This window comes from Pogoniulus pusillus, chromosome 15 (genome assembly GCF_015220805.1).
Source record: "Pogoniulus pusillus isolate bPogPus1 chromosome 15, bPogPus1.pri, whole genome shotgun sequence".
Lineage (NCBI taxonomy): Eukaryota > Metazoa > Chordata > Aves > Piciformes > Lybiidae > Pogoniulus > Pogoniulus pusillus.
The window spans coordinates 21,761,766-21,789,124 of NC_087278.1; the positions used below are offsets into that span (position 1 = coordinate 21,761,766).

At 51.1% G+C, this 27,359-nt stretch overlaps 1 protein-coding gene across 1 annotated transcript in view; it reads right to left on the bottom strand.

The window, feature by feature from the left end:
- Window positions 1-27,359, bottom strand: part of CACNA2D4 (calcium voltage-gated channel auxiliary subunit alpha2delta 4) — a 176,359-nt gene that overhangs the window by 131,786 nt on the left and 17,214 nt on the right. Inside the window, exons 4-10 of the mRNA XM_064156008.1 lie at window positions 27,010-27,069; window positions 23,172-23,334; window positions 19,253-19,384; window positions 16,145-16,205; window positions 14,125-14,275; window positions 12,194-12,268; window positions 10,356-10,445 (exon numbers count right to left, since the gene is read on the bottom strand). Coding sequence (XP_064012078.1) covers window positions 10,356-10,445; window positions 12,194-12,268; window positions 14,125-14,275; window positions 16,145-16,205; window positions 19,253-19,384; window positions 23,172-23,334; window positions 27,010-27,069 — 732 coding nt within the window. The remainder of the gene's footprint in view (window positions 1-10,355; window positions 10,446-12,193; window positions 12,269-14,124; window positions 14,276-16,144; window positions 16,206-19,252; window positions 19,385-23,171; window positions 23,335-27,009; window positions 27,070-27,359) is intronic.

Here is a 27,359-nt window from a genome sequence, read left to right on the forward strand (position 1 = left end):
AACAGGCCTGCTCTTAAGGGCAAGCTGGATCCTGCCTGTTCAGCCAGGAGGATCAGCCTTCAGATGCTGCTTATGCAGTGCTCCTGTGGGCAGAGCCATTTGCCTCTCATGCCCCCAGGTTCACCAGCAGTTACACAGCACCCGCAAGGTGTTGAATTAGCAGGCACCAGAGGCAGCAGCAGACAACGTCAAGGCAGAAAGATGAGCAGCTCCTGGCTGTGTCAGTATGGCTCTTCTCCTTGCACAGCACCTCACCACTCCGTGGTCTCAGCAAGGAAAAGCCCAAGCAATGAGGGAGAACACAGAAACTGACGCAGAGTGAAAAATCAGGGAAGGGGGAAGATGCGACAGCTCTGCGCAGAAGATTAATGCAAGGCAGTGGCAGGAGAGGGAGAGCAGATGGAAGGCCAAGGTCACCCACAGCAATTCTGAACTGGAAAGCACAGTTTTAGCTATTCTTAGGCAAAACATCCATGTGAGTTACTGACTCAGGATGAGGGGCTCGAGTGTGCTTCTCTTTTCACAGCATCACAGTATCACCAAGGTTGGAAGAGACCTCACAGATCATCAAGTCCAACCCTTTACCACAGAGCTCAAGGCCAGACCATGGCACCAAGTGCCACGTCCAATCCTGCCTGGAACAGCTCCAGGGACGGCGACTCCACCACCTCCCCGGGCAGCCCATTCCAGTGTCCAATCACTCTCTCAGGGAAGAACTTTCTCCTCACCTCCAGCCTAAATCTCCCCTGGTGCAGCCTGAGGCTGTGTCCTCTCGTTCTGGTGCTGGCCACCTGAGAGAAGAGAGCAACCTCCTCCTGGCCACAACCACCCCTCAGGTAGTTGTAGACAGCAATAAGGTCTCCCCTGAGCCTCCTCTTCTCCAGGCTAACCAATCCCAGCTCCCTCAGCCTCTCCTCGTAGGGCTGTGCTCAAGGCCTCTCCCCAGCCTCATCGCCCTTCTCTGGACACACTCAAGCATCTCAATGTCCCTCCTAAACTGGGGGGCCCAGAACTGAACACAGTCCTCAAGGTGTGGTCTAACCAGTGCAGAGTACAGGGGCAGAATGACCTCCCTGCTCCTGCTGGCCACACCATTCCTGATGCAGGCCAGGATGCCACTGGCTCTCTTGGCCACCTGGGCACACTGCTGGCTCATGTTCAGGTGGGTATCAATCAGCACCCCCAGATCCCTTTCTGTTTGGCTGCTCTCCAGCCACTCTGACCCCAGCCTGTATCATCAGAGCAGCACAATCAGCAGGGAGGCTGAGGGTACCTCTGCTGCTGTGGTCATATCGAGGCAGCAACAGAGCTCTCTATTTTCTTTCCCTACAGACTGCCCAAGGTCAGACATTTCCAGTGGTTCAAAAACCTTCTACAGTTTAAAACCAGCCACCCAACAAAAAACCACTGGTGCCCACTACAGAGTAAATGGAGCTCCAGGAGAGGCATGAGCACAAGCCCTATGCTCAGCAGGCAGACTCAGGGCAAAGGCTGCTGGTGCACAACAGAACAAGCGCAGGATGCTCTTAGCTGCAAACCAAAGTGGAAAAGAGTTGGCAACCACATGAGAGTCTGCTGCAGGCCATCAGGCAGGAGAACCACAAGGAGTCTCAAGTGAGCACAGGGACAGAGAGCAGCTGCTTGTAGATTAGCAGAGAGAGTGACTGCTGTTGGGTAGGTAGAATGTTGCACGTTCTGGGCAGAGGTTTTTTATTTCTCAAGCAAAAGTGATGCTGTCCACCTCTCATTCTCCATGACTTGACTTTCTCCCTCTGGTCTTTGTCATTGTCTTCTCCCAGCTTTTCCTGCCTCTTACCCAATCCTCTTTGCAAAGCCAGATTCTTTCTTTGTTGCTTCTACATTGTGGTTTGACACACAAACGCCTACAAAGTTTCAAGTCGACAGCAAGGAAGTGTTCAATTTTAGCTCTGCACTGTAAAACATACATGAACAAAGCTGAGTGAGTCTAGGTAAGGATGACTCAGCTGGAGCTGGAGCATGTGGTACATGAGAAATAGCTAGAGGAGGAGTGCTTCTGCAGCCTAGTTAGTGCAGGGTGAGTTGCAGAAACTAAAGGAACCTTCCACCAGCTGGAAGGAGCTCAGTGAGAAGAGAGTGCCAGACTTCCTCAGCATAAAAGTGGTGAGAGCCTGGAATAGGTTGTCCAGGGAGGTGGCTGAGGCCCCATCCTTGGAGGTGTTTAAGGCCAGGCTGGATAAGGCTGTGGCCAGCCTGATCTAGGGTGGGGTGTTCTTGCCCATGGCAGTGGGGTTGGAACTAGATGATCCTCGTGGTCCCTTCCAACCCTGACTGATTCTGTGATTCTATTCTAGCATCCCCTAAAAGAAATGTCCTCTTTTTACAGACAGCAAGTCTCACCTTGGTGTATTCATCTTTGGCCTTGGTAAGCATCTGTAAGATAGCCACCTCTTTGTTATTAGCAGATATTCTGTGATTCTACTTCTCTCAGAAACAAAGCAACAGAATAAAAAGGAGCAAACAGGTAAAAATTGCATTTAGTGGTGCAGCTCCAGGACAGAGTTTGCATGATGTCCACCTCTTCAGACTCTCAAAAGTTGGCAATTTAGCTAAGCTTTGCAATTAGTCCTGCTTGCAGAATAAACCTGGATTAGATGACTTCCAGGGGTGTGTTCTGATCTAAGTCCTTCATTTCCTTGGCATTGGCTAGAAGGCAGCTCTGACTGAAGTCTCAGGAGGGTGTAAGAAGGAGAAGTGAAGAACAAGACATCCATAAAAGATACAGGCTAGAGCTGCAGTCAGTGAATGAGGTACAGGCCTTTGATTACACTGCCAGGAGTAACAGGATGATCTAAGTAATTCAGGGTCAAAGCCTCTGGCACCCCTTATCATAGAACCACAGAATCAACCAGGTTGGAAGAGACCTTGAAGATCATCCAGTCCAACCTAGTGCCCAGCCCTGTCCAATCAACTAGACCACATTTGCTCATTGCTGTTTACTTTGCAATGACAGCCTGGCACAGAGTTATTAGTGAAGCAATGGGAACATCAGTGATGGAACTCAGCAATGTGCAGGCAAACGTGCTGGTTAGGATCATAGAATCCTTGTGGGTGGAAAAGAACTTTAAGATCATAGAATCCAACCACTGTCTAACTCTATTTCATGCAGCTCATGCTTGTGAAAGGTATTTCACTCTTGGTTTGAGAGCCAGCACTGAAAAACATCAAGTTTCTCAACTTGCCCTAGAATTACAGAGTTAAAAGTGAGGTGGTCTTTTGTGCAACAGACTTACTGGAAAAGGCTTTAGTAGCCTTCATCTATTAATTCACTCAAAGCCATGAGTCACCTTGGAAGCCACAACCAACAATATCTTTGGGTCCCTTCCAACCCCTGACATCCTGTGACCCTGTGATGGAATTTGAGGCTTTGCACCACACGAACTAAGATCTTACAACAAACTGAAAGCTGTGGTCAGGTTGTTGTACAGGTCTGGAGCTAAATTTACTGATGTGCAAGTAAAATGGACTTTTGTGTGTGAAACTAGAAAAGGAAGATGCATTCTATTAGATGATTTGTTAGGCTACTTCCTAAAGATACTTTAGGATTCTACAGAAGCATCTCTTCCCTCCCCTTCCCCCAGTTATTACTTATGAGTTAATAAATACACATCTGGCCTGATTACTGGGAAGCCTTTTCACAGTATCACAGTATCATCAGGGTTGGAAGAGACCTCACAGATCATCAAGTCCAACCCTTTACCACAGAGCTCAAGGCTAGACCATGGCACCAAGGGCCACGTCCAACCATCTTCTCCTGCCCCAGGAGGAGATCTGCCTGGAGAACTGCTAAACTCTCAAACTGACTGAAAAGATCTGATCTAATTGAGGATAGGGCTGGGGGATAGGTTGGACTGGATGATCTTGGAGGTCTCTTCCAACCTGCTTGATTCTATGATTCTATTCTATGATTCTATATCCCTGCTGAGTGCAGAAGAGGTTGGACTGGATGAGCTTTGGAGGTCCCTTCCAACTCTACCCATTCTGTAATTCTGAGAGAGGAAGACACACAGCAGGCAAAGATTTTGTACTACAAAAAGGAGAAAGAAACAAGGGATGAGGTAAAGTGGAACAGCATAAACTGGTAAATAGGCAGCCCTGAGCTTTGCACATCCTGCTTCATAAAAATGTCAATGGAATCAAGGAAAGTCCTTAAAATGTTTCTGGAGTAAATGAAGTAAAAAGAGGATGTCACCAGATAGCAAAAAAAGCAGAGGGAAATGGTCAGGCTTCCATAGTTCATCATCAAAAGGGCACTATTTTAATGGCTGGGTACACACTGAAGTGGTAAAAAGACAAAGAAATGAAAGAATTAGTAACAGTCAGGATCAGAAAGTGACAGGATTAAAGTTAATTGAAAGCATTTGAATAACCTTTGCTCAGCAGGAAGGGAAAGAATTGCAGAAGGTGTTGCTGAACTTGTTGATTGGCTAGGGCTGGGTGCTAGGTTGGACTGGAGGAGCTTGGAGGTCTCTTCCAACCTGGTTGATTCTGATTCTATGAACAACTTCCTTCATGAGCTGAGAGCTGCCTGGGACTGCATGCAATCCCAAGGGGTGAGGAGTGATTCAACAGAAAAAGTCTTGTTACAGTAAGGGAGGAAGCTAGAAGGGTAAGTTGGCCTTAAATGTCTACCACACTGCTGGAAAAATTAGTAACTCAGTCCTCCTGTGAGTGCACTAACAAAATGCTTGCCAAGACAGATGGGGCATAAGAGGCCACAATCTCCCTTGATTACTCCAAGCAGCAGATGTGTTTATTCTCTTCATGACAGCAGCTTGCTCGAGTTACACAGAAGTTTACCACTCACTAAAATCCAGTTTGTTACCAGTTTCACAATTATCTTCACCTTCAGCCAGTCTGAAGTGACCTCCTCATAATAACCTCAAAATGTATGCAATCTCTGAGTTCAGCAGGGATAGGAAGCACCATGAAAGTAGCTTAGTGTTAAGAGGAGACATCATTCCAAGGAGGGCTCAGGAGGCAGAACTTGGGGGTTCTTTTCCTCTAAAGGGTTAGAAAACCATCATAGAATCAAGCAGGTTGGAAGAGACCTCCAAGATCATCCAGTCCAACCTAGCACCCAGCCCTAGCCAATCAACCAGACCATGGCACCAGCTTTTGAATTACATATTCTGAGCAGAATCAGTACAGGCTGGGGGATGAGATAATACAGAGTAGTTGTCTGGAAAAGGACTTGGGGCTGCTGATGGATGAGAAGCTGGACATGAGCAGGTAGTGTGAGCTTGCAGCACAGAAGGCCAATGGCAGCCTGGGCTGCATCCAAAGCAGCATGGCCAGAGACAGAGAGAGAGGATCTGCCACTTTGCTCTGAGAAGACCTCACTTGGAGTGCTGCAGCCAGCTCTGGACACCTCAACACAGGAAGGACCTGATGGAGCAGGTCCAGAGGAGGCCATGAAAATGATCAGGGGGTTGGAGCAGCTCTGCTATGAGGACAGGCTGAGGGAGCTGGAGGTGTTCAGCTTGGAGAAAAGAAGGCTTCAGGCAGACCTAATAGTGACTATTAGTAACCTAACAGTACCTGAAGGGGGCTATGGGAAGGCTGCAGAGAGACTGTTTGCAAAGGCCTGCAGGGACAGGATGAGGGCAGTGGCTTCAGACTAGAGCAGAGCAGAGCACCCCTAATTCTGTGTGTATGACTCTCTTAGGATTAGGGATGCTTGCACATGTCTGTGCACCCCTAATTCTGTGTGTATGACTCTCTTAGGATTAGGGATGTTTGCACATGTCTGTCTGTGCACCCCTAATTCTGTGTGTATGACTCTCTTAGGATTAGGGATGCTTGCACATGTCTGTCTGTGCACCCCTAATTCTGTGTGTATGACTCTCTTAGGATTAGGGATGCTTGCACATGTCTGTCTGTGCACCCCTAATTCTGTGTGTATGACTCTCTTAGGATTAGGGATGCTTGCACATGTCTGTCTGTGCACCCCTAATTCTGTGTGTATGACTCTCTTAGGATTAGGGATGCTTGCACATGTCTGTCTGTGCACCCCTAATTCTGTGTGCATGACTCCCTTAGGATTAGGGATGCTTGCACATGTCTGTCTGTGCACCCCTAATTCTGTGTGTATGACTCTCTCAGGATTAGGGATGCTTGCACATGTCTGTCTGTGCACCCCTAATTCTGTGTGTATGACTCTCTTAGGATTAGGAATGCTTGCACATGTCTGTCTGTGCACCCCTAATTCTGTGTGTATGACTCTCTCAGGATTAGGGATGCTTGCACATGTCTGCCTGTGCACCCCTAATTCTGTGTGCATGACTCTCTTAGGATTAGGGTTGCTTGCACATGTCTGCCTGTGCACCCCTAATTCTGTGTGTATGACTCCCTTAGGATTAGGGATGCTTGCACATGTCTGTGCACCCCTAATTCTGTGTGTATGACTCCCTTAGGATTAGGGATGCATGCACATGTCTGTCTGTGCACCCCTAATTGTGTGTGTATGACTCCCTTAGGAGCAGGGATGCTTGCAAATGTCTGTCTGTGCACCCCTAATTCTGTGTGTATGACTCCCTTAGGATTAGGGATGCTTGCACATGTCTGTCTGTGCACCCCTAATTCTGTGTGTATGACTCCCTTAGGATTAGGGATGCTTGCACATGTCTGTGCACCCCTAATTCTGTGTGTATGACTCCCTTAGGATTAAGGGTGCTTGCATATCCCTATATTTGGCATTTCTGTAGCCATATCTATCTTAACAACTGATATACAGTGCAAAGGCAGAGGCTCAAATAGCAAACAGGAGGCTGAATAGTGGTCGATGAGGAATACTGCAGGGGCTGGGTAGAAATGAACATGAGAGTGTCTGAAGAAACGTAGCCATTGTCTTAGGCTGTGTTCAGAGGCCTGTGATGTGTAGAACAGGGAAGGTAATTATTCTGCTCTGCTTAGCACTTGATAGCTCTCAGCTGCAGCACTTCCACACTGTTGGGAGGAGAGTGTTTCAGGGAACAGCCATGAGCAGAGCAGCAGTCAGATCAAAGGGGTATAAATCCTATGGGAAAGGGGCAAGAGGACAAGCTCCTTGAGACAAAGAGGAGCAGCGAGACAGACTAAAGCTTGGCAAGCAAGAAAGGAGCTCAGAAGGTAGCAGTGGATGCCTGAGAATGTCAAAGCACCTTCTAAGTGTCTCCTTCAGACCATGGCTTCCCCGGGATGCATATCTTATTGGAACCACTTGGTGTGCAACTAAATTGGGCTAGAGAATCATAGAATCAACCAGGTTGGAAGAGACCTCCAAGATCATCCAGTCCAACCTAGCACCCAGCCCTAACCAATCAACTAGACCATGGCACTAAGTGCCTCATCCAGAGTTTAAGTGGTGTGCCTAAATTGGACTAGAGAGTTTAAGTGGTTTACTGAGCACAGAAGAGAGGGGCAAGGGAGGCTCTGGCTAATTGTTCTCCTGAAACTGTTCTGCAAACTGCATCATGGATTAAAATATGCCCTGTCCAGCCCAGAACCTGATGGAAGGAAACAAAGAGAGGGTGAGAACATGTTCTTCAACCTCTCTCTGCTCCTCATTCCTCACTAGGTAGGTCTCTGCTAGGCTATTAATTCTACATCAACTGGGCTGAGGAACATTACCAGGGAAATGCTGCAGCCCCTTTCATTACAGCTATTGTTACTGGTTGTCTGCTGCAAGCTGCAAGCAGCAAAGCCACTTTCAGCAGGGAGATGTAGCAGTTTGCATTTGCATGCTTTCACCTGTGCTCTTGTGAGCAATAACAGGGAGGTCATTCTGCCCCTGTACTCTGCACTGGTTAAACCACACCTTGAGTGCTGTGTTCAGTTCTGGGCCCCCCAGTTTAGGAGGGACATTGAGATGCTTGAGTGTCTCCAGAAGGGTGATGAGGCTGGGGAGAGGCCTTGAGCACAGCCCTATGAGGAGAGGCTGAGGGAGCTGGGATTGGTTAGCCTGGAGAAGAGGAGGCTCAGGGGAGACCTTATTGCTGTCTGCAACTACCTGAGGGGTGGTTGTGGCCAGGGGGAGGTTGCTCTCTTCTCTCAGGTGGCCAGCACCAGAATAAGAGGACACAGCCTCAGGCTGTGCCAGGGGAGATTTAGGCTGGAGGTGAGGAGAAAGTTCTTCCCTGAGAGAGTGATTGGACACTGGAATGGGCTGCCCAGGGAGGTGGTGGAGTCACCGTCCCTGGAGCTGTTCAAGGCAGGATTGGACGTGGCACTTGGTGCCATGGTCTGGCCTTGAGCTCTGTGGTAAAGGGTTGGACTTGATGATCTGTGAGGTCTCTTCCAACCCTGATGATACTGTGATATGGTATGGGAGGAACAGCTATGGCTGAGGCACTTAGTGCCATGGTCTAGTTGACTGGATAGGGCTGGATGCTAGATTGGACTGGATGATCTTGGATGTCTCTTCCAACCTGGTTGATTCTATGATTCTAAGAACCTGGATTTTGCCTGATGGGAAGGAGGTGGCAAACTCCACCAAAGTTCTCACTTTATCCACCTATATGACTACAGCAGCACAGATTAGTTTCAGGGCTCTCTGATGAAAACATTTTCCCTCCCATGTCACTAATACAGACATAAGAGGCTCTAAGAGAAGACTTCAGAGTCCTAAAAGGATGTGAGCACTCAGCAGGTGGTAACCTTTTGCCTTGAGCTGTGGTATGCACCTCGAGTATTGTGTTTAGTTTTGGGCACTGCAATGCAAGAGAGATGTGGAGCTGTTGGAGTGGGTCCAGATAGGGCAACGAAGTTGTGAAGGGCCTGGAGAATAAATCTTATGAGGAGCAACTGAGGGAGCTGAGGATGGTTAGTTTGAAACAGAGGAGACTGAGAGGAGACCTCATTGCTGTCTACAACTACTGGAAGGGATATTGTGGAGGGGCTGCTGCTGGGCAACTCTCACAGGTAACTGGAGACAGAACAAGGGGGAATGGTCTCAAGCTGAGACTGGGGAGGTTTAGATTGGACATTAGGAAAAAGTTTTTAATGGAAAGAGTGGTCAGGGAGTGGAATGAGCTGCCCAGGGTGGTGGTGGAGTCACCCACCCTGGATGTGTTTAAGGGTCGTTGGGATGTGGTGCTTAGGGATATGGTTTAAGGTGAATCTTGTAGAGCAGGGTTAAAGGTTGGACTTGGTGCTCCTGAGGAGCTTTTCCAGCCTGGGTGTTTCTGTGATCCTGCCTCATGAATTGCCCCAACTAAATCACAGCCTGGCCCCTATATAGGCAGTGCCTCGAGGAGGTGGGGGTGTCCAGCTGCTGCTTGGTCTCAGCACCAAAGGTGTTGGCATCTTCAGCCCAACCCCACTATAGGCAGTGCCATGAGGAGGTAGGGGTGTCCAGCTGCTTCTTGGTCTCGTCACCAAAGGTGCTGGCATCTTCAGCTCAACCCCACTATAGGCAGTGCCATGAGGAGGTGGGGGTGTCCAGTTGGTTCTTGGTCTCATCACCAAAGGTGCTGGCATCTTCAGCCCAACCCCACTATAGGCAGTGCCACGAGGAGGTGGGGGTGTCCAGTTGGTTCTTGGTCTCACACCAAATGTGTTGGCATCTTCAGCTCAATCCCACTATAAGCAGTGCCATGAGGAGGTAGGGGTGTCCAGCTGCTTCTTGGTCCCAGCACCAGAGGCATTGGTATCTTCAGCCCAACCCCACTACAGGCAGTGCCATGAGGAGGTGCTGGTGTCCAGCTGCTTCTTGGTCCTTTTTAAGGTTACCATTCCTCCAGAAACAGGGTTAAGTTGTATGTTTACCTCCAGGCTACTGAAGTGCCAACTGCTTGCACGAGGCAATGACTCTTCTGTGCTTCTTGCCACAAGGACATGAGCAGATTGATAATTTCCCCTGCACCTGTGATTTCTTCCCTGAGCAATGATACTTAGCAAAGTGACACTGAAATAAATCTGAAGCCTCAGGATAATCTTTCATGTCTTCATCACCATCTACTCACCAAGGTCCACTAATCACAGTGCCTATCGCCAGGACTGTTGCCTTCAGCTGATCAGTTATGTTTTATTGCCACCATTTCTAACAAGGGTGCCTGGGCAATGCCTACTTTTGGGGCTCACTATGGAAATACTTATGAGGCCACAGCCTTGTAGGCTTCTGATCCCTTCTGGGCAGGGATCAGCAGCTTCAGGGCATCATGCACAAACCAACCCTTCCCCCAAAGCTGAGTCACATCTGTACAATGGTTGTTGCAATTTTGGGGCTCAGGAGATAAGCTCCTGTCACCTTCCCACTGCAGAATGTGTTTTAGACATAAAGGAATAAAGAGAGGGTGGGCAGAGACACTTGTGCCCATCAGCACCAACATTCTTACCTCTCTCAGGATTTTGAAAGACTCTGTCAAAGCCTTGTTCACAGTCCCCACTCCTTTTGCCTGCAGTTCTTCCACCAGCTGCTTGAAATGCTGACAAGAGAGGAAAAAGGCTGCCATGAGGCTCAGGCAGAGCATTCCCTTCCACCAGAGCAGGAAAGGGTAACCTGGAGAAGTCTGTCCCACTGGCTTCCTGATCCTTCACCACTGCCTGCAGAGCAAGGTAGGGCTGTGATGGATGGAGCTGGGAAATTCAGACAGCTGTTGCACTGGCAGTGCCATCATACTGCACCTTTGCCTGTGCAGCCAGGGTAGGACTGCATTTCTCAGCCTGTGGGCTGCAAACAAGTGCCAGTCCATGAAACATCATGCAAGGGGAATGACTGTTACAAACTGGACTTGCCCTTAGCCACCCTTTCTGGGAATAACCTCACAACATTCCAGGGCCTGAAAGGGCAACAGCATTGTGAAAAATGCAAACCACCTGAATTCTTGTCTGCTACTTGAGAGGTGTTGATCTGGTTGTAAATGAAACAGGCAGAGTGCGCTCTCTGCAAGACAGTGTCCAAAAGGCTTGGAGATCCTTTGGGACACACTGTGAGAGATATCACCCTCTGGCATCATCCCCTGTGACCCAGGGCTGAGCTGGGAAAGAAATCTGGAGAGAAATGTGGTTGTTGGAGACATGGAGGCTGTGCCACCACTGTGGTACTAATACAATGAGAAAGAGGAAATAACACCACCACCCCTCCTCCCCAACAGCAGTAAGAAGAGGTTACAACATAGGTCAGCCCAGGGGGGAGGGAGCAGCTGGATGCAGGCTTACAGCCCTGGGACTGCTGGGCACTCCTGGACCAGTGCAGGAAAACCCTCAGACAAAGATTTCTGGGAATCCACCCTGGCAAAGGATCAGGCCAAGCTGAAGGCACATTCCCCAGCACAGAGCTGGTTTTGCTCCTGTCTGAAGGACGAGGATGTGGGATTTTAAAGACAGAGAACCTTTGCCCTCTGCAAGCTGTTTTTGCATGGCCAGGTCTGGCACACTCTGGCAGGCAGTGCAGACAGCAGTGACTACTCTGCTCTGCTGAGACCCCACCTGGAGTACTGCAGCCAGTTCTGGAGCCCCTATTGCAAGAGGGATGTGGAGATGCTGGAGAGAAGGGCCACGAGGATGCTCAGAGGGCTGCAGCAGCTCTGCTGTGAGCACAGACTGAAAGAGATGGGGCTGTGCAGACTGCAGAAGAGGAGGCTCCCAGGTGACCTTCCTGTGGCCTTCCAGAATCTCAAGGGGGCCTACAAAAACTCTGGGAAAGGACTGTTTAGGCTCTCAAGGAGTGACAGGACTGGGGGGAATGGAGCAAAGCTGGAGGTGGGGAGATTCAGACTGGACATGAGGAGGAAGTTGTTGAGCATGAGAGTGGTGAGAGGCTGGAATGGGTTGCCCAGGGAGGTGGTTGAGGTCCCATCCCTGGAGGTGTTTAAGGCCAGGCTGCAGGAGGCTGTGGCCAGCCTGATCTAGGGTAAGGTGTCCCTGCCCATAGCAGGGGGGGTTGCAACTGCCTGTTCCTTGTGTTCCCTTCCAACTCTGACCAATTCTATGATTCTAAGGAGGAGGTTGCTGCTGTTGCCAACTAACCTCACTTACAGCAGCTCGCTGTGAGCAGAGCTGAGCCACAAAACCAGCACCCATCATGGAACCAGTGCTTGCTTCTGAACTGCAAACCCACGGGGCTCCTGGGAGCTGCTTGTTCCTTGTCCCTGAGTTTCATGCCACAGCATCTTAACCCTGTGCACTCCCTATGTGCTCCTTACAGACAGTAACCTCAACACCTGGTACTCACCTCTCTGTTATCTCTGTCTGCTTGGACCAGGATGCCCTTAAAACAGGGCTCAATAAAATGCACATAGTCATTGTACTGCAAAGAGAAAATGGAATGGGAGGAGCTGTTAGTGAGAATAAAAATCATTAAGATGTAGTCCTAAGTGGATGTTCAGCATGGAGCAGGATGCCATTTTACACCTGTTTCCCTTCAGAATTCTTTGTAGCTATAGTGGCAAATGACCAGATTGATAAATCTTCTATTTAATTAACCTGCTAATGGTGGTGGTTTGCTGAGTTCTGCCTGGTCACATCTACACAGACAAAGCTACTCTTTTTTCCACTCACACTGTAGAGATTTTCTCTGTACTGGCTTAGCTTGTGCCCTTAGCTTTGCCTCTAGCACTGTTTGCACATATTTTTGACTTCTGGAGGCTTTGTGAGTCCCCAGTCACAAGCTGAACTTTGCAAGTGGTTTTGTAGCCTAATGCAGGATGCCTCTGGTGCACAGCTGAATGGTTTCACATCGAATCACCACCCTGCCATGCAACTGTGCTTACTGGGGTGTATGCTTCTAGCCCAGTGCCTATCTGAGACAGAACATGCTTCTAGCCCAGTGCCTATCTGAGACAGAACATGCTCCTAGCCCAGTGCCTATCTGAGACAGAACATGCTTCTAGCCCAGTGCCTGAGACAGAACATGCTTCTAGCCCAGTGCCTATCTGAGACAGAACATGCTTCTAGCCCAGTGCCTGAGACAGAACATGCTTCTAGCTCAGTGCCTATCTGAGACAGAACATGCTTCTAGCCCAGTGCCTATCTGAGACAGAACATGCTTCTAGCCCAGTGCCTGAGACAGAACATGCTTCTAGCCCAGTGCCTATCTGAGACAGAACATGCTTCTAGCCCAGTGCCTATCTGAGACAGAACATGCTTCTAGCCCAGTGCCTATCTGAGACAGAACATGCTTCTAGCCCAGTGCCTATCTGAGACAGAACATGCTTCTAGCCCAGTGCCTGAGACAGAACATGCTGCTGTAAACATTTTCTTGCAGAGTTCAGAAGAACATAATTCATCAGTGTGGCCAGCAGGACAAGGGAGGTTATTCTGCCCCTATGCTCAGAACTGGTCAGACCACACCTTAAGTGCTGTGTCCAGTTCTGGGCTACTCAATTCAGAGAGATGTTGAGATACTGGAATGTGTCCAGAGAAGGGCAACGAAGTTTGTGAGGGGCCTGGAACACAAAGCCTATGAGGAGAGGCTGAGGGAGCTAGGGGTGTGCAGCCTGCAGCAGAGGAGGCTCAGGGCAGAGCTCATTGCTGTCTGCAACTACCTGAAGGGAGGCTGTAGCCAGGTGGGGTTGGGCTCTTCTCCCAGGCAAGCAGCAACAGAAGAAGGGGACACAGTCTCAAGTTGTGCCAGGGGAGGTCTAGGCTGGATGTTAGGAGGAAGTTGTTGTCAGAGAGAGTGTTTGGCACTGGAATGGGCTGCCCAGGGAGGTGGTGGAGTTGTTGTCCCTTGTCCTACTCCCTTGTCCTACTGGCCACACTATTCTTGAGCCAGGCCAGGATGCCATTGGCTCTCCTGGCCACCTGGGCACACTCTCACCTCAGATCTCTGCAGATTTATCACATGAGCTGTACAGAGAACGATCTGGTTATTTCTGAAGGGGGAGGGGGGAGAAAGAGGGGAAGTGGGGGAGGTTGGTTTGAGAGCCTTCTGAGCAATCTGACTGTTTCAGGAGGGATTCTGTGTTTCTGTATTACTTTTAACTCCTATCTAACTGCAAATATCTGTGTCTATTGTGTACATATGCACTTGCAAATTGTGCCAAGCTGTACACTTAGCTTACAGGGGGCAGGTCATTCCAAAACCACCACACTTGCTAAGGGGGCTGAAGAGTCGGTGTGAGGCAGGAGGAGAGCTTGGCACTGGGCTCCAGACATACTTACTGCAATGATATTGACAAAGTCATTTTCTCCCAGCGTGTCCAAGATGGTGGTGATGGTGTGCTTGGCAATGGTCATCCTCAGGCCCTTCATGCTCCCACTGACGTCCACAATGATCACAATGTCCTTGGGAGAGGTGGCTGCTTGGATGTACCTTAAATAAAGAACAACACCAGCAAGCAGGGTGAGTGTAAAGGGAGGAGGAACACTGCTGCTGTCACTTAGTACCAGCCAGAGCCTAACAAGCAGCACAGCTGCCAAGCAGGGTCAGGCTGGGCATCTTACCACAGTATCACAGTATCATCAGGGTTGGAAGAGACCTCACAGATCATCAAGTCCAACCCTTTACCACAGAGCTCAAGGCCAGACCATGGCACCAAGTGCCACGTCCAGTCCTGCCTTGAACAGCTCCAGGGACGGCGACTCCACCACCTCCCCGGGCAGCCCATTCCAGTGTCCAATGACTCTCTCAGGGAAGAACTTTCTCCTCACCTCCAGCCTAAATCTCCCCTGGCGCAGCCTGAGGCTGTGTCCTCTTGTTCTGGTGCTGGCCACCTGAGAGAAGAGAGCAACCTCCCCCTGGCCACAACCTCCCCTCAGGTAGTTGTAGACAGCAATAAGGTCTCCCCTGAGCCTCCTCTTCTCCAGGCTAACCAATCCCAGCTCCCTCAGCCTCTCCTCGTAGGGCTGTGCTCAAGGCCTCTCCCCAGCCTTGTTGCCCTTCTCTGGACACACTCAAGCATCTCAACGTCCCTTCCTACCAACCTGCCTCTCCTGTCAGCCCCAGCAGCTCACTGCCCACTCTGGCAAGTGCTGGGTCTACTGCAGATGTATGTCCAGATTCAGCTGAGGGTGGCAAGTGACAAATCTTCCTTTAGCCATGATCAGCAGGCTGAGGAAATGGCCTGGTTTTCTGCAGCCTGAACAGCCTTGTTCTCCCTGTTGTGGAATTGAGGAGGATGGGACTGAGGAAGGATTGGCTGGTGGTGATTCCCATGTGGCACGTGCGAGGTGCCATATGGAAAGCTGGCACTGGAATGTGATAGGTCTTCCTAATTTGCTATTGCTTTGGGGTATGTACCCTTCATCTCTTACAGGAAGAGGAAGGGGAAGAAACTGCTGAACAGCAGCTCACCAAGGTGTCACCCTGGGGAAGAGGGAGAGAAGCAGCACATTAGTGCTGTGGCCAAGTGTTCCCTAAACTCTTAGAGTCATAGAATCAACCAGGTTGGAAGAGACCTCCAGGGACAGTGACTCCACCACCTCCCTGGGCAGCCCATTCCAATGCCAATCACTCTCTCTGACAACAACTTCCTCCTAACATCCAGCCTAGACCTACCTCAGCACAACCTGAGACTGTGTCCCCTTGTTCTGTTGCTGCTTGCCTGGCAGAAGAGACCAACCCCACCTGGCTACAGCCTCCCTTCAGGGAGTTATAGACAGCAATGAGGTCTGCCCTGAGCCTCCTCTTCTGCAGGCTGCACACCCCCAGCTCCCTCAGCCTCTCCTCACAGGGCTGTGCTCCAGGCCCCTCACCAGCGTCATCACCCTTCCCTGGACACATTCCAGCACCTCAACATCTCTCTTGAATTGAGGAGCCCAGAACTGGACACAGCACTCAAGGTGTGGCCTGAGCAGTGCTGAGCACAGGGGCAGAATAACCTCCCTTGTCCTACTGGCCACACTGCTCCTGATCCAGGCCAGGATGCCATTGGCTCTCTTGGCCACCTGGGCACACTGCTGGCTCATCTTCAGCTACTCTCTGCCAGCACCCCCAGGTCCCTCTCTGTCCCCAGCCTGTAGTGCTGCTTTGGGTTGTTGTGGCCAAAGTGCAGAACCCTGCACTTGGCCTTGTTCAGTCTCATCCCATTGGCCTCTGCCCACCCATCCAGCCTGTCCAGGTCCCTCTGCAGAGCTCTCCTACTCTCTAACAGACCCACACCTGCTCCTAGCTTGGCCTCATCTGCAAACTTACTGCTGTTGGACTCAATCCCCTGGTTCAGATCATCAGTAAAGACCTTACCAGCCACGATTCCTGCAGTCGAAGGAGATGACTCCATTTTCATCCGGTAACCACTTTATTCCTGAAGGGAACAGCAAAAGGAGCAATCAGCACACACAGGCAGGCAGGAATCTGCTCCCTGCTGAGAACTAGCTGCCCTGCAAGGTCTCAGGTGTGGTCAGCAGCAGCACAAGCATGTGCTGGAGCACTTCCCAAGGAACTGTGCAGGCAACTGCCATTTTAAGCCTTACCTAGGCATAGTATGCTGGGACCTGGGGAGCACCTACGCTTGCTTTACACTTTCTGCCACTTCAGTGTCGTTCTCAGCAACACTTTTTTCTCCACAAGGGTAGCTGAGAGCATAAAAATCTCAGTCATGGTGACATAGAATCATAGAATCAACCAAGTTGGAAGAGACCTCCAAGCTCATCCAGTCCAACCTAGCACCCAGCCCTAGCCAATCAACCAGACCATGGCACTAAGTGCCCCAGCCTGGCTTTGCTTCAACACCTCCAGGGACAGTGACTCCACCACCTCCCTGGGCAGCCCATTCCAATGCCAATCACTCTCTCTGGGAAGAACTTCCTCCTAACATCCAGCCTAGACCTCCCCTGGCACAACTTCATACTGTGTCCCCTTCTTCTATTGCTGCTTGCCTGGCAGAAGAGCCCAACCCCACCTGGCTACAGCCTCCCTTCAGGGAGTTATAGACAGCAATGAGGTCTACCTAGAGCTTACTCTTCTCAAGGCTGCACACCCCCAGCTCCCTCAGCCTCTCCTCACAGGGCTGTGCTCCAGGACCCTCACAAACTTCATTACCCTTCTCTGGACACCTTCCAGCACCTCAACATCTCTCTTGAATTGAGGGGCCCAGAACTGGACACACCACTCAAGGTGTGGCCTGAGCAGTGCTGAGTCCAGGGGCAGAATAACCTCCCTTGTCCTGCTGGCCACACTGCTCCTGAGCCAAGCCAGGATGCCATTGGCTCTCTTGGCCACCTGGGCACACTGCTGGCTCATCTTCAGCCTACTCTCTACCAGTACCCCCAGGTCCCTTTCCTCTTGGCTGCTCTCAGCCACTCTGTCCCCAGCCTGTAGTGCTGCTTGGGGTTGTTGTGGCCAAAGTGCAGAACCCTGCACTTGGCCTTGTTCAGTCTCATCCCATTGGCCTCTGCCCACCCATCCAGCCTGGCCAGCTCCCTCTGCAGGGCTCTCCTACCTTCCAACAGATCCACACCTGCTCCTAGCTTGGTGTCATCTGCAAACTTACTGATGCTGGACTCAATCCCCTCATCCGGATCATCAATAAAGATATTGAACAGGACTGGGCCCAGCACTGATCCTTGGGGAACACCACTAGTGACAGCTGCCAGCTGGATGTGACATGTCCCAGACTGCCTGGTAAGAGCTCTGCTGACAGCCATCTCTGCTCTCTCCCTCCCCAGCACAGGACAGGTCGCAGAGGAAGGGCGCGCAGCATCTGACCGAGAAGCTGCCAGGACAAACTGCAGCTGCTGAGGGTCTCGTGGGTCCCTCCAAGCACGGGGCCTCCCTCTTGTACTGTGACCTTCTGTGCCCCCCACAGCTGCTGGGGGGACAACCAGTCAGGCTCCCCAGCTGCTTCTGCCCTGTGTGGCCTTGCAGACTGAAGGGAGGCTGCGGCCACCACCAAAACCCACAGGGGAGCCTGAGGCAGGGAGCCCCCTGCAAGCCTCTGCACTCCAGCGGTCTGTGAAGGGCCAAGGAGCATCTGAGAGAGCTGGGGGTGTGCAGGCTGGAGAAGAGGAGGCTGAGGGCAGAGCTCAGTGCTCTCTACAGCTGCCTGAAGGGAGGCTGGAGTGAGGATGGGGCAGCCTCTACTTTTTGGTGGCAAGGGACAGGAGCAGAGGAGAAGTTCCAAGCTGCTGCAGGACAGGTTCAGGCTGGATGCTTGGGAATATTTCTTCCCAGAGAGGGTTCTCAGTTATTGGAATGTTCTGCCCAGGGCAGTGCTGGAGTCCCCATCCCTGGAGGTGTTTCAGCAGCCTGTGGAGCTGGCAGTTAGGGACCCTTCAGTGCTGGGTTGACTGGATGGGCTTGGAGGTCTCTTCCAATGGGATGTTCTCTGTGATTCTGATTCACAGTTCCTGCCACGTGAGCATTTTGGAGGGCAGCCTGCTGGAGGCACACACACCTCTTCAAGCAGACTCCTCTGAAGTTGTAAGGAAACATGCCTGAGAGGCTGGTCCATGTGGGAAAAGACACTTAGGCTGAAGGAACAGTGTCTGTGGCAAGCATAAGAGGCAGCAGTAGTCCATCCACTGAATCTTTTGTTCACTGCACCCTGCCTGCCCTTCAGGGGCCCATGCTGCCACCAGCCTTCCCAGGGTAGGCTCCTCCAGGGCACAGGATCACAGGATATTAGGGGTTGGAAGGGACTCAAGGAGATCATCAAGTCCAATCCCCCTGCCAGAGCAGGACCACACAATCTAGCACAGATCACACAGGAACACATCCAGATAGGCTTTTAAAGGCTCCAGAGAAGGAGACTCCACAACCTCTCTGGGCAGCCTGTGCCAGTGCTCTGTGACCCTCACAGTAAAGCAGTTCCCCCTTGTGCTGAGGTGGAACCTTCTGTGCTGTGACTTACTCCCACTGCTTCTTGTCTTATCCCAGGGAGCAGTGAGCAGAGCCTGTCCCCATCCTGCTCCTGACCCCCAGGCCCCAGATGTTTATAAACATTTATCAGATCCCCCCTCCAGACTAAACAGCCCCAGGTCCCTCAGCCTCTCCTCATAAGCCACGCCCTCCAGTACCCCAATCATCCTCATAGCTCTCTTCTGGACCCTCTCCAGCAGGGGGTCCCTCTTCAACTAGGCAGCCCAAAACTGAAGGCAGTACTCAAGATGAGGTCTCAGCAGGGCTGAGTAGAGGGGGAGGAGAACCTCCCTTGATCTGCTGCACACACTCTTCCTAATACACCCCAGGATCCCATTGGCCTTCTTGGCCACAAGGGCACATTGCTGTGCCATGGGTAAGGGGCACACTGCTGTCCCACAGGGCACACTGCTGTCCCACAGGGCACACTGCTGTCCCACAGGGCACAGCAAGACTGTGCTGAACAAAGGAAACTGAGGTCTGTGCATTTACCTGGGTAGAGCCTGAAGAATCCAGTGGAGCTGCCAAAGTACTGCCAGGTCAGTGTGGGATCCCTTTCAAAGTTGTCCACGAAAATAGGATTCAGGGCTTCTGACATGTAAACACCATTCAGAATGTCAGGGTCTATGGGGGGAAAGAACAGACACTGGAGAGGGTGTGCAAAAAGAGGGGCAGCCACCCAGCACCCTTGGCAATGGAGAGAGATGGGAACAAAAGCAAGGCAGGAGAAATGCAGCCCTGGTCAAAGCTTTGATACTGGGCAGAGAATCAAAGGCATCATCCCAATGAGTCCTGGAGGGCAGGTCACCACTGGTCACTAGAGGTGTTCTCAGCTTGGCCCTGCACTATTACCCCCAAATCTCTTTCCAGTCTCTCTGCCCTTGGCACTGAATCTGGTAGGAAGAGAGCTCTGAGAGGCCCAGGAAATTCAGAGCTGTGCTGTACACAACTGACACATGAGCACCACAACTCAGTTGCTACCTGAAAAGCAAGCTGAGGCTGTTCCAAGGCCTGATGCACCACTAAGTGGGACAGCACTTCTGCAAAGGCTGTTCCAAACTCTGCTAGATGTAATTGCCTAAGGCAGAGGAGCTCTAGGATTTACATGCCATTTCTCTTTCTCTCTCTTCTCTTTCCCCCAGCAATTCTTTGTTTCTTCTTTGCCTGTCCTTTCTTTCACAAAGCCTGAGCTGTCCTCCCTTGCCCCTGCCCACATCAGAGTCAGCAGGAAGTTGCAGACTCACAAGAACTCCTAAGAGACAGTGTACATTTGTTGTCTGTGTTGACTCATGGCCCCAGGAGACCAAGCAGAGCAGCAGCAGTGGAAATAAGAAGTTGTAAGAAACTGGGCTTTGTAGGATGAGCTGTACTGATGCTGAAAGGGATGGGGCTTTGACCTAGAGTTTCCTGTTTAGTCACTTTACTGAAGGCAGTTTTGGTCAAAGCAGCACAAGAATTGAACTGTGACCTCCCCAGCAATGAAGCCAAAGTAAGTCTCACAGGAAGGGAGCCAGAACAACTGTGGAGAGCCAAATTTGCTGCTGTGTTCAAGAGAGGGAGCAAGGACTGCCAGGCAGTGCTCCCAGGAAGAGCTTTGGGCACAGAAGCAGTACTCCTCCTCCTGCACCTCCTGCTCACCCTCTAGCCAGAGCAGCTGACTGTTTGTGGCAAGCTGCACAGTCTGGTGATGAAGGATGCTGGGATGAAGGTTGGACTGCATGATCCTGATGGTCCTTTCCAACCACAGCAATTCTTAGTAATCAGATGTTGTGCTGAGGGATTTGGTTTAGTCAAGGACTTGTCAGTGTGAAACTGATGATTGGACTCGAGGAGCTTGAAGGCCTTTTCCAATCTAAGGAATTCTGTGATTCTGTGACACCAGCTGGCTGGGTAGCACCTCTGTGCTGCCTGCTGACAGCAGCCATTGGCCACCTCTTTCTCTATGATACTGTAGGCAGCAGCCTGCTCTCTGTAGCTCTGCTGTAGCTACCCATAGCCAGCTCTGCTGGTGGCTAATTGTGAGCAACATTTTAGTGTCTGGTGCTGTCAGGCCAGAAGGAATTAATTTAAATCAGGAGAGAGATGTAACTCAGAGAGATATAACCCAGACCTGGGGTCTGAAGTGATGAAAAGCTCAACATGAGCCTGCAGTGTGCACATGCAGCCCACACAGCAACCATGTCCTGGGCTGCATCAGGAGCAGTGTGAGCAGCAGGGCTAAGGAGGGGATTCTGCCCCTTTACTCTGCTCTCCTCAGACGCCACCTGGAGTCCTGTGTGCAGTTCTGGAGCCCCCAGCACAAGCAGGACATGGAACTGTTAAAGTGAGTCCAGAGGAGGCCATCAAGATGCTCAGAGAGCTGCAGCAGCTCTGCTGTGAGGACAGGCTGAGTTGGGGCTTTGCAGCCTGGAGAAAAGAAGGCTTGGAGGAGACCTTGGAGTGGCCTTACAGTGTCTGAAGGGGGCTCCAGGAAGGCTGGAGAGGGACTACTGACAATGTCTTGTAATGACAGGACAAGGGGGAATGGGTTTAAACTGGCAGAGGGGAGATTTAAACTGGATGTTAGGAAAGGGCTCTTTGCAGGGAGGGTGGTGAGACACTGGCACAGGTTGCCCAGGGAGGCTGTGGCTGCTCCCTACCTGGAGGTGTTCAATGCCAGGTTGGATGAGGCCTTGAGCACCCTGTTCTCGTGGGAGGTGTCCCTGCCTATGGCAGGGGGGGTGGAACTGTCTGATCTTTCAGGTCCCTTTCAACCTAAACCATTCTATGATTCTATGATTACTCCTTTAACCAACACAGCAGTTGTAATCACAGACACCAGTGCCTGCCCCACCTGCTCCTGGAGACTGTAAAAGATCTCTATGAGAAAAATAATGCCACTTCCACTTTCCCTCTGTGCCAAAACAAGGATTTCCCCTTGCAAGGTGAAGAGCTGCTGGGGAGGCAGGAAAGGAGCCAGTGCAGGCAGCTTAGTGTTGGCCAAAAAGAGCAGTAGACTTAGGACAACCTACAACTGGTGTCTCAGCTGGCAGGTCCAGCAGTGTGCTGACCAGCCTGGAGGTGCACCAGCTTGTGGTGTGTAGATGGAGTGAGGTGGATGTGCAGGTAGAGAGAATCATAGAATCAACCAGGTTGGAAGAGACCTCCAAGATCATCCAGTCCAACCTAGCACCCAGCCCTGGCCAATCAACCAGACCATGGCACTAAGTGCCTCATCCAGGCTTTGCTTGAACACCCCCAGGGACGGTGCCTCCACCACCTCCCTGGGCAGCCCATTCCAATGCCAATCACTCTCTCTGTGAAGAACTTCTTCCTAACATCCAGCCTATACCTGCCCTGGCACAACTTGAGACTGTGTCCCCTTGTTCTATTGCTGGTTGCCTGGGAGAAGAGGCCACCCCCCACCTGGCTACAATGCCCCTTCAGGTAGTTGTAGACAGTAATAAGATCACCCCTGAGCATCCTCTTCTCCAGGCTAAACAGGCCCAGCTCCATCAGCCTCTCCTCATAGGATTTGTGCTCCAGGCCCCTCACCAGCTTTGTTGCCCTTCTCTGGACACCTTCCAGCACCTCAACATCTTTCTTGAATTGAGGGGCCCAGAACTGGACACAGCACTCAAGGTGTTGTCTGACCAGTGCTGAGTACAGGGGCAGAATAACCTCCCTTGTCCTACTGGCCACACTGTTCCTGATGCAGGCCAGGATGCCATTGGCTCTCTTGGCCACCTGGGCACACTGCTGGAGAGGGCACAGTCCAGAGTCCAGGCATGGGTGAGGCTGCCTCCTTAGGCTCCTGCATCTGGTAAAGTGCCAGAGGCTTGCTGGGGACAGCTCAGAACAGTCAAGTCCCAGTAGCAGCTGTGAATTACTCCCAGGCCCCTCTGATACACTCACTGGGAATTAGGAGTGTCCCCATGGTCATAGAATCAACCAGGTTGGAAGAGACCTCCAAGCTCATCCAGTCCAACCTAGCACCCAGCCCTGGCCAATCAACCAGACCATGGCACTGAGTGTCCCTAGTAGCACAAACAGACTTAGAAGCTAAATTGTCAGCTGAAACCAAAGAGCTCCTTGACACCTAAAGACTTTGGTGGATCTGACACTTCCTATGAAGTAACAATTGCCAATGAGCTCACATCACAGCTGGTTTCACAGTGTCTTCACTTGGGTAGATGAACCCTAGGAGACTATACTAAGTTGGAGGACTGCCCAGCATTAAAGGACTTCCAAGAGCAGATTATACCTAAGCCCTGTCACAGTGACAGGCTGCAGCACAGGCATGGCCATGCCTTGGCACAGCATTTTTCCAGCCCTGTCTTCTCTCAGTTGTTTTTCTCTATTCCCATCTTTCCTTTCAATATTAACTTTGTCAGTTTCCACAGCAACCTAGGGAGAAAGTAGAGGCCATTACCTTTGTTGTAGACATTGGTGGGGAGCTGGATGTCACTGTAGGTTGTGTTCACCAGCAGGTTGTTGAAATGCTCATTTGGCTCCAAAATGAATTCATCTCCAAGCTCCACATAATTGTCATTTTCATCTTTCTCATTAATCAGGAGAGAGTTGTAGTAATCAAACTGGTGATGAAGGCAACAGGAAAGAAGAAGCCAACAAGAGACAATGAGATAGATTATTACCAGTACTGCCTGAAAAAAAAACCCACTCTTTAAAACACCAAAAAAAGGGAGAATTGGATCACAGGATCAGAGGATGTGAGGGGTTGGAAGGGACCCAAGCAGATCATTGAGTCCAAGCCCCCTGCCAGAGCAGGGCAATCCTATCTAACACAGATCACAGAGGAACACATCCAGAAAGGCCTTGAAAGGCTCCAGAGAAGGAGACTCCACAACCTCTCTGGGCAGCCTGTGCCAGTGCTCTGTGAGCCTCACAGTAAAGAAGTTCCCCCTTGTGTTGAGGCAGAACCTCCTGTGCTGTGACTTACTCCCATTGCTCCTTGTCCTATCCCAGGGAGCAGTGAGCAGAGCCTGTCCCCCCGCTCCTGGCAGCCCTCAGATACTTATAAACATTTACCAAATCCCCTCTCAGTCTTCTGTTCTCCAGACTAAACAGCCTCAGGTCCCTCAGCCTTTCCTCATAAGTCCAGTTCTGGGCCACTCAATTAAAGAGAGATGTTGAGGTGCTGGAAGGTGTCCAGAGAAGGGTGACAAAGCTGGTGAGGGGCCTGGAGCACAGCCCTGTGAGGAGAGGCTGAGGGAGCTGGGGGTGTGCAGCCTGCAGAAGAGGAGGCTCAGGGCAGAGCTCATTGCTGCCTACAACTACCTGAAGGGAGGCTGTAGCCAGGTGGGGTTGGGCTCTTCTGTCAGGCAAGCAGCAACAGAACAAGGGGACACAGCCTCAGGTTGTGCCAGGGGAGGTCTAGGCTGGATGTTAGGAGGAAGTTGTTGGCAGAGAGAGTGATTGGCATTGGAATGGGCTGCCCAGGGAGGTGGTGGAGTTGCTGTGCCTGGAGGTGTTGAAGCAAAGCCAGGCTGGGGCACTCAGTGCCATGGTCTGGTTGATTGGCTAGGGCTGGGTGCTAGGTTGGACTGGACGAGCTTGGAGGTCTCTTCCAACCTATCTGATCCTATGATTCTATTTCCTCCAGTTCCCTAATCATCCTTGTAGCCCTCCACTGGACCCTCTCCAGCAGATCCCTGTCCCCACTAAACTGGGGAGCCCAAAACTGAACAGACTATTCAAGACTGGGGCTACAGACAGGATCAAGATGGGCAACAGACAAGAGCCATTACCAATGAAAAACTTTTGAGCTGTCTGAATGGTGATTTCTGCCCAGTTTCTTATTGTCTGGTGCCCACATGACTGAAAGTGTGGTCATAATTGGAAGCAAAAGAGCCACCTGAGAGCAAAGGGACACAGTGACTGACTCCTGTGGTCCCTCAAAGGTGTATAAGTGACCAGCTAAAGAGCTGCAGAGTCTCAGTGGGTTTGCTACAGGGCATGCCAGGGCTGACCTTACTTGCCCTGCCTCTACAGCTGTTGTTTACAAGAGTTTACTCCTGCTGTACACCCTGCCAGGCTTAGCTCCTCACTGCTGCACCAAGCAGCGGGCACTGATCGATAGCTGAGACAGAGCCAAAGGTGCTCAAAGACAACACAGCTTCCTTCCTGTGAAGGGAGGTTCAGCATTTAGAGTCACTTTAGTACCTTCAGGATGCACCCTTAGACATCAGACGTTTTTAAGACCTTTTTGTTGACTTTGTCTGAGGCCAGAGGTTAGTTAAGGACTTCTGTTCAAGCACCAACAGTACTCAGGGGTGCAAATTGTCTGTGTGAATACAGAGTCTTGTACCTCAGCTCACCCTGACTGGGAAGCATCACCCAACTAGCACAACTGGAATGTAATTCTTAAGCCCTAGGTAGGCAGGAGAGGTGAAATCAGCACCTAGCTTGACTTCAGGAAGCAGCTTCATTCCCACCCTTTCCCTTGCTGAGGCAGCCTGTTCTGGTAAGCACTCTGTGCTTGTGCTGTGGACATCAGTTTCCACTCCACTTCCCTTCACCACCAATAATCCCTTAGCTTGGTTGAAACAATTATTAACAGAAAGCCAATTATCCAAATTGCTTAGAGAGCAGCAAGCTTTCACCTAACAGGAAGTCCTGACAAGTGGTGTCTGCAGGAAGGATGATGTGAGCTGCTGAGGCAGCTGGGGAGAAGCCCAGCTCGTGGGGGTTAATGCTTTTTGGAGGGGCTTTGGAACTGCATCATCCTCCTTGCTCAGACACAATTTTCACCTCTTTTCCCAGCCAAGTACACCACAAAGCAGCAGCTCACTTGGACCAGGGTGTCACATAATGACCACACTGGTGTTCAGTACATCATAGGATGATAGAATCAGTCAGGGTTGGAAGGGACAAGGATCAGCCAGTTCCAACCCTCCTGCCATGGGCAGGGACACCTCACACTAGATTAGGCCATAGAATCATAGAATCAACCAGGTTGGAAGAGACCTCCAAGATCATCCAGTCCAACCTAGCACCCAGCCCTAACCAATCAACTAGACCATGGCACTAAGTGCCTCATCCAGGCTTTTCTTGATCCAGAGCTTCATCCAGCATGACCTTAAACACCTCCAGCCATGGGGCCTCAACCACCTCCCTGGGCAACCCTTTCCAGGGTCTCACCACCCTCATGGTGAAGAGCTCCTTCCTAACACCCTGTCTGAATCTACCCATTTCTAGCTTTGTTCCATTGCCCCAGGTCCTATCACTACCTGACACCTTAAAAAGTCCCTCCCCAGCTTTCTTGTAGCACCCTTAAGATACTGAAAGACCACAGTAAGGTCACCCCGGAGCCTTCTCCTCTACAGACTGAGCAGCCCCAACTCCCCCAGTCTCTCTTCACAGCAGAAGTGCTCCAGCCCCCTCATCATCCTCATGGCCCTTCTCTGGACACCTTCCAGCACATTCATACCCCTTTTGTAATAGTCTCCAGAACTGGATACAGTACTCCATGTGGGGTCTCACCAGTGTGGTGCAGAGGGGGAGGATCACTCCCTTCAACCTGCTGCCCACACTTCTCATGCTGCAGTCCAGAGCTGCTCTCTGGGCTGCAAGTGCACATTGGTGGCTCATATTAAGCTTCTCATCCAGCAGCACCCCCAAGTCTCTCTCTTCAGGGCTGCTCTCCAGCCAGTCCCTGCCCAGCCTGGATTGGTGCTTGAGATCACCTTGACTCAGATGCAGGACCTTGCACTTGGTCTTGTTGAACTACATGAGGCTACCTTTGGCCCAACTCTGCAGCCTGTCCAGGTCCTTCTGGATGGCATCCCTGCCCTCCAGCCTGTCAGCAGCACCACACAGCTTGGTGTCATTGACAACCTTGCTGAGGGTGCACTCACTGCCATGAACCATGACTAAACATCTTCCCAAATCCTTCGGGCTGCCCAGGGAGGTGGTGGAGTCGCCGTCCCTGGAGCTGTTCAAGGCAGGACTGGACGTGGCACTTGGTGCCATGGTCTGGCCTTGAGCTCTGTGGTAAAGGGTTGGACTTGATGATCTGTGAGGTCTCTTCCAACCCTGATGATACTGTGAAATTCCTAATTTCCTTGCTGTTACTAAGTATGAGACCTGCCAAGGGAAGATGTTCCTCTTCCTGTTTCTAGACAAGCTGAGCTTCCTAAAGACAAGGTTAAACTCCTAAGCTGTCTTGGAAGCTGTGGTGACTAGGTGCTGCTAGGCTGCCTTTTGGGTAGTTTCTCTGAAGATATGGTTGGTGACCAGGATAAACTTACCTCCAGTGAGGAGTTGTACTCATGGTTCAGGTCTGCATCCTCTGCTGCTTCCACCAACCTCTAATGCAAGCACACAAGAAGGAAAGATGAGAGGGTGCTGTGGAAAGCCCTCCAGAAGCTCTTCCAGCTGTATCAGCCATTCATGTAGCTAGCAAAAAGACACACAACTGCCTCCTTCTCTACAACACAGAACCATGGAGCTATAGATCTCCCTCTTTCCTTCCTTTTCTGCTGACCTGTCACTCTGTGCTGCAACTTTACAGCTTGGAAGGTCTATTCACAGCTATTTATTGCCAAGTATATTCACACCTAGTCACTCCAGAGCCCCTGCTAAGCCCCTGAGCAGTCTC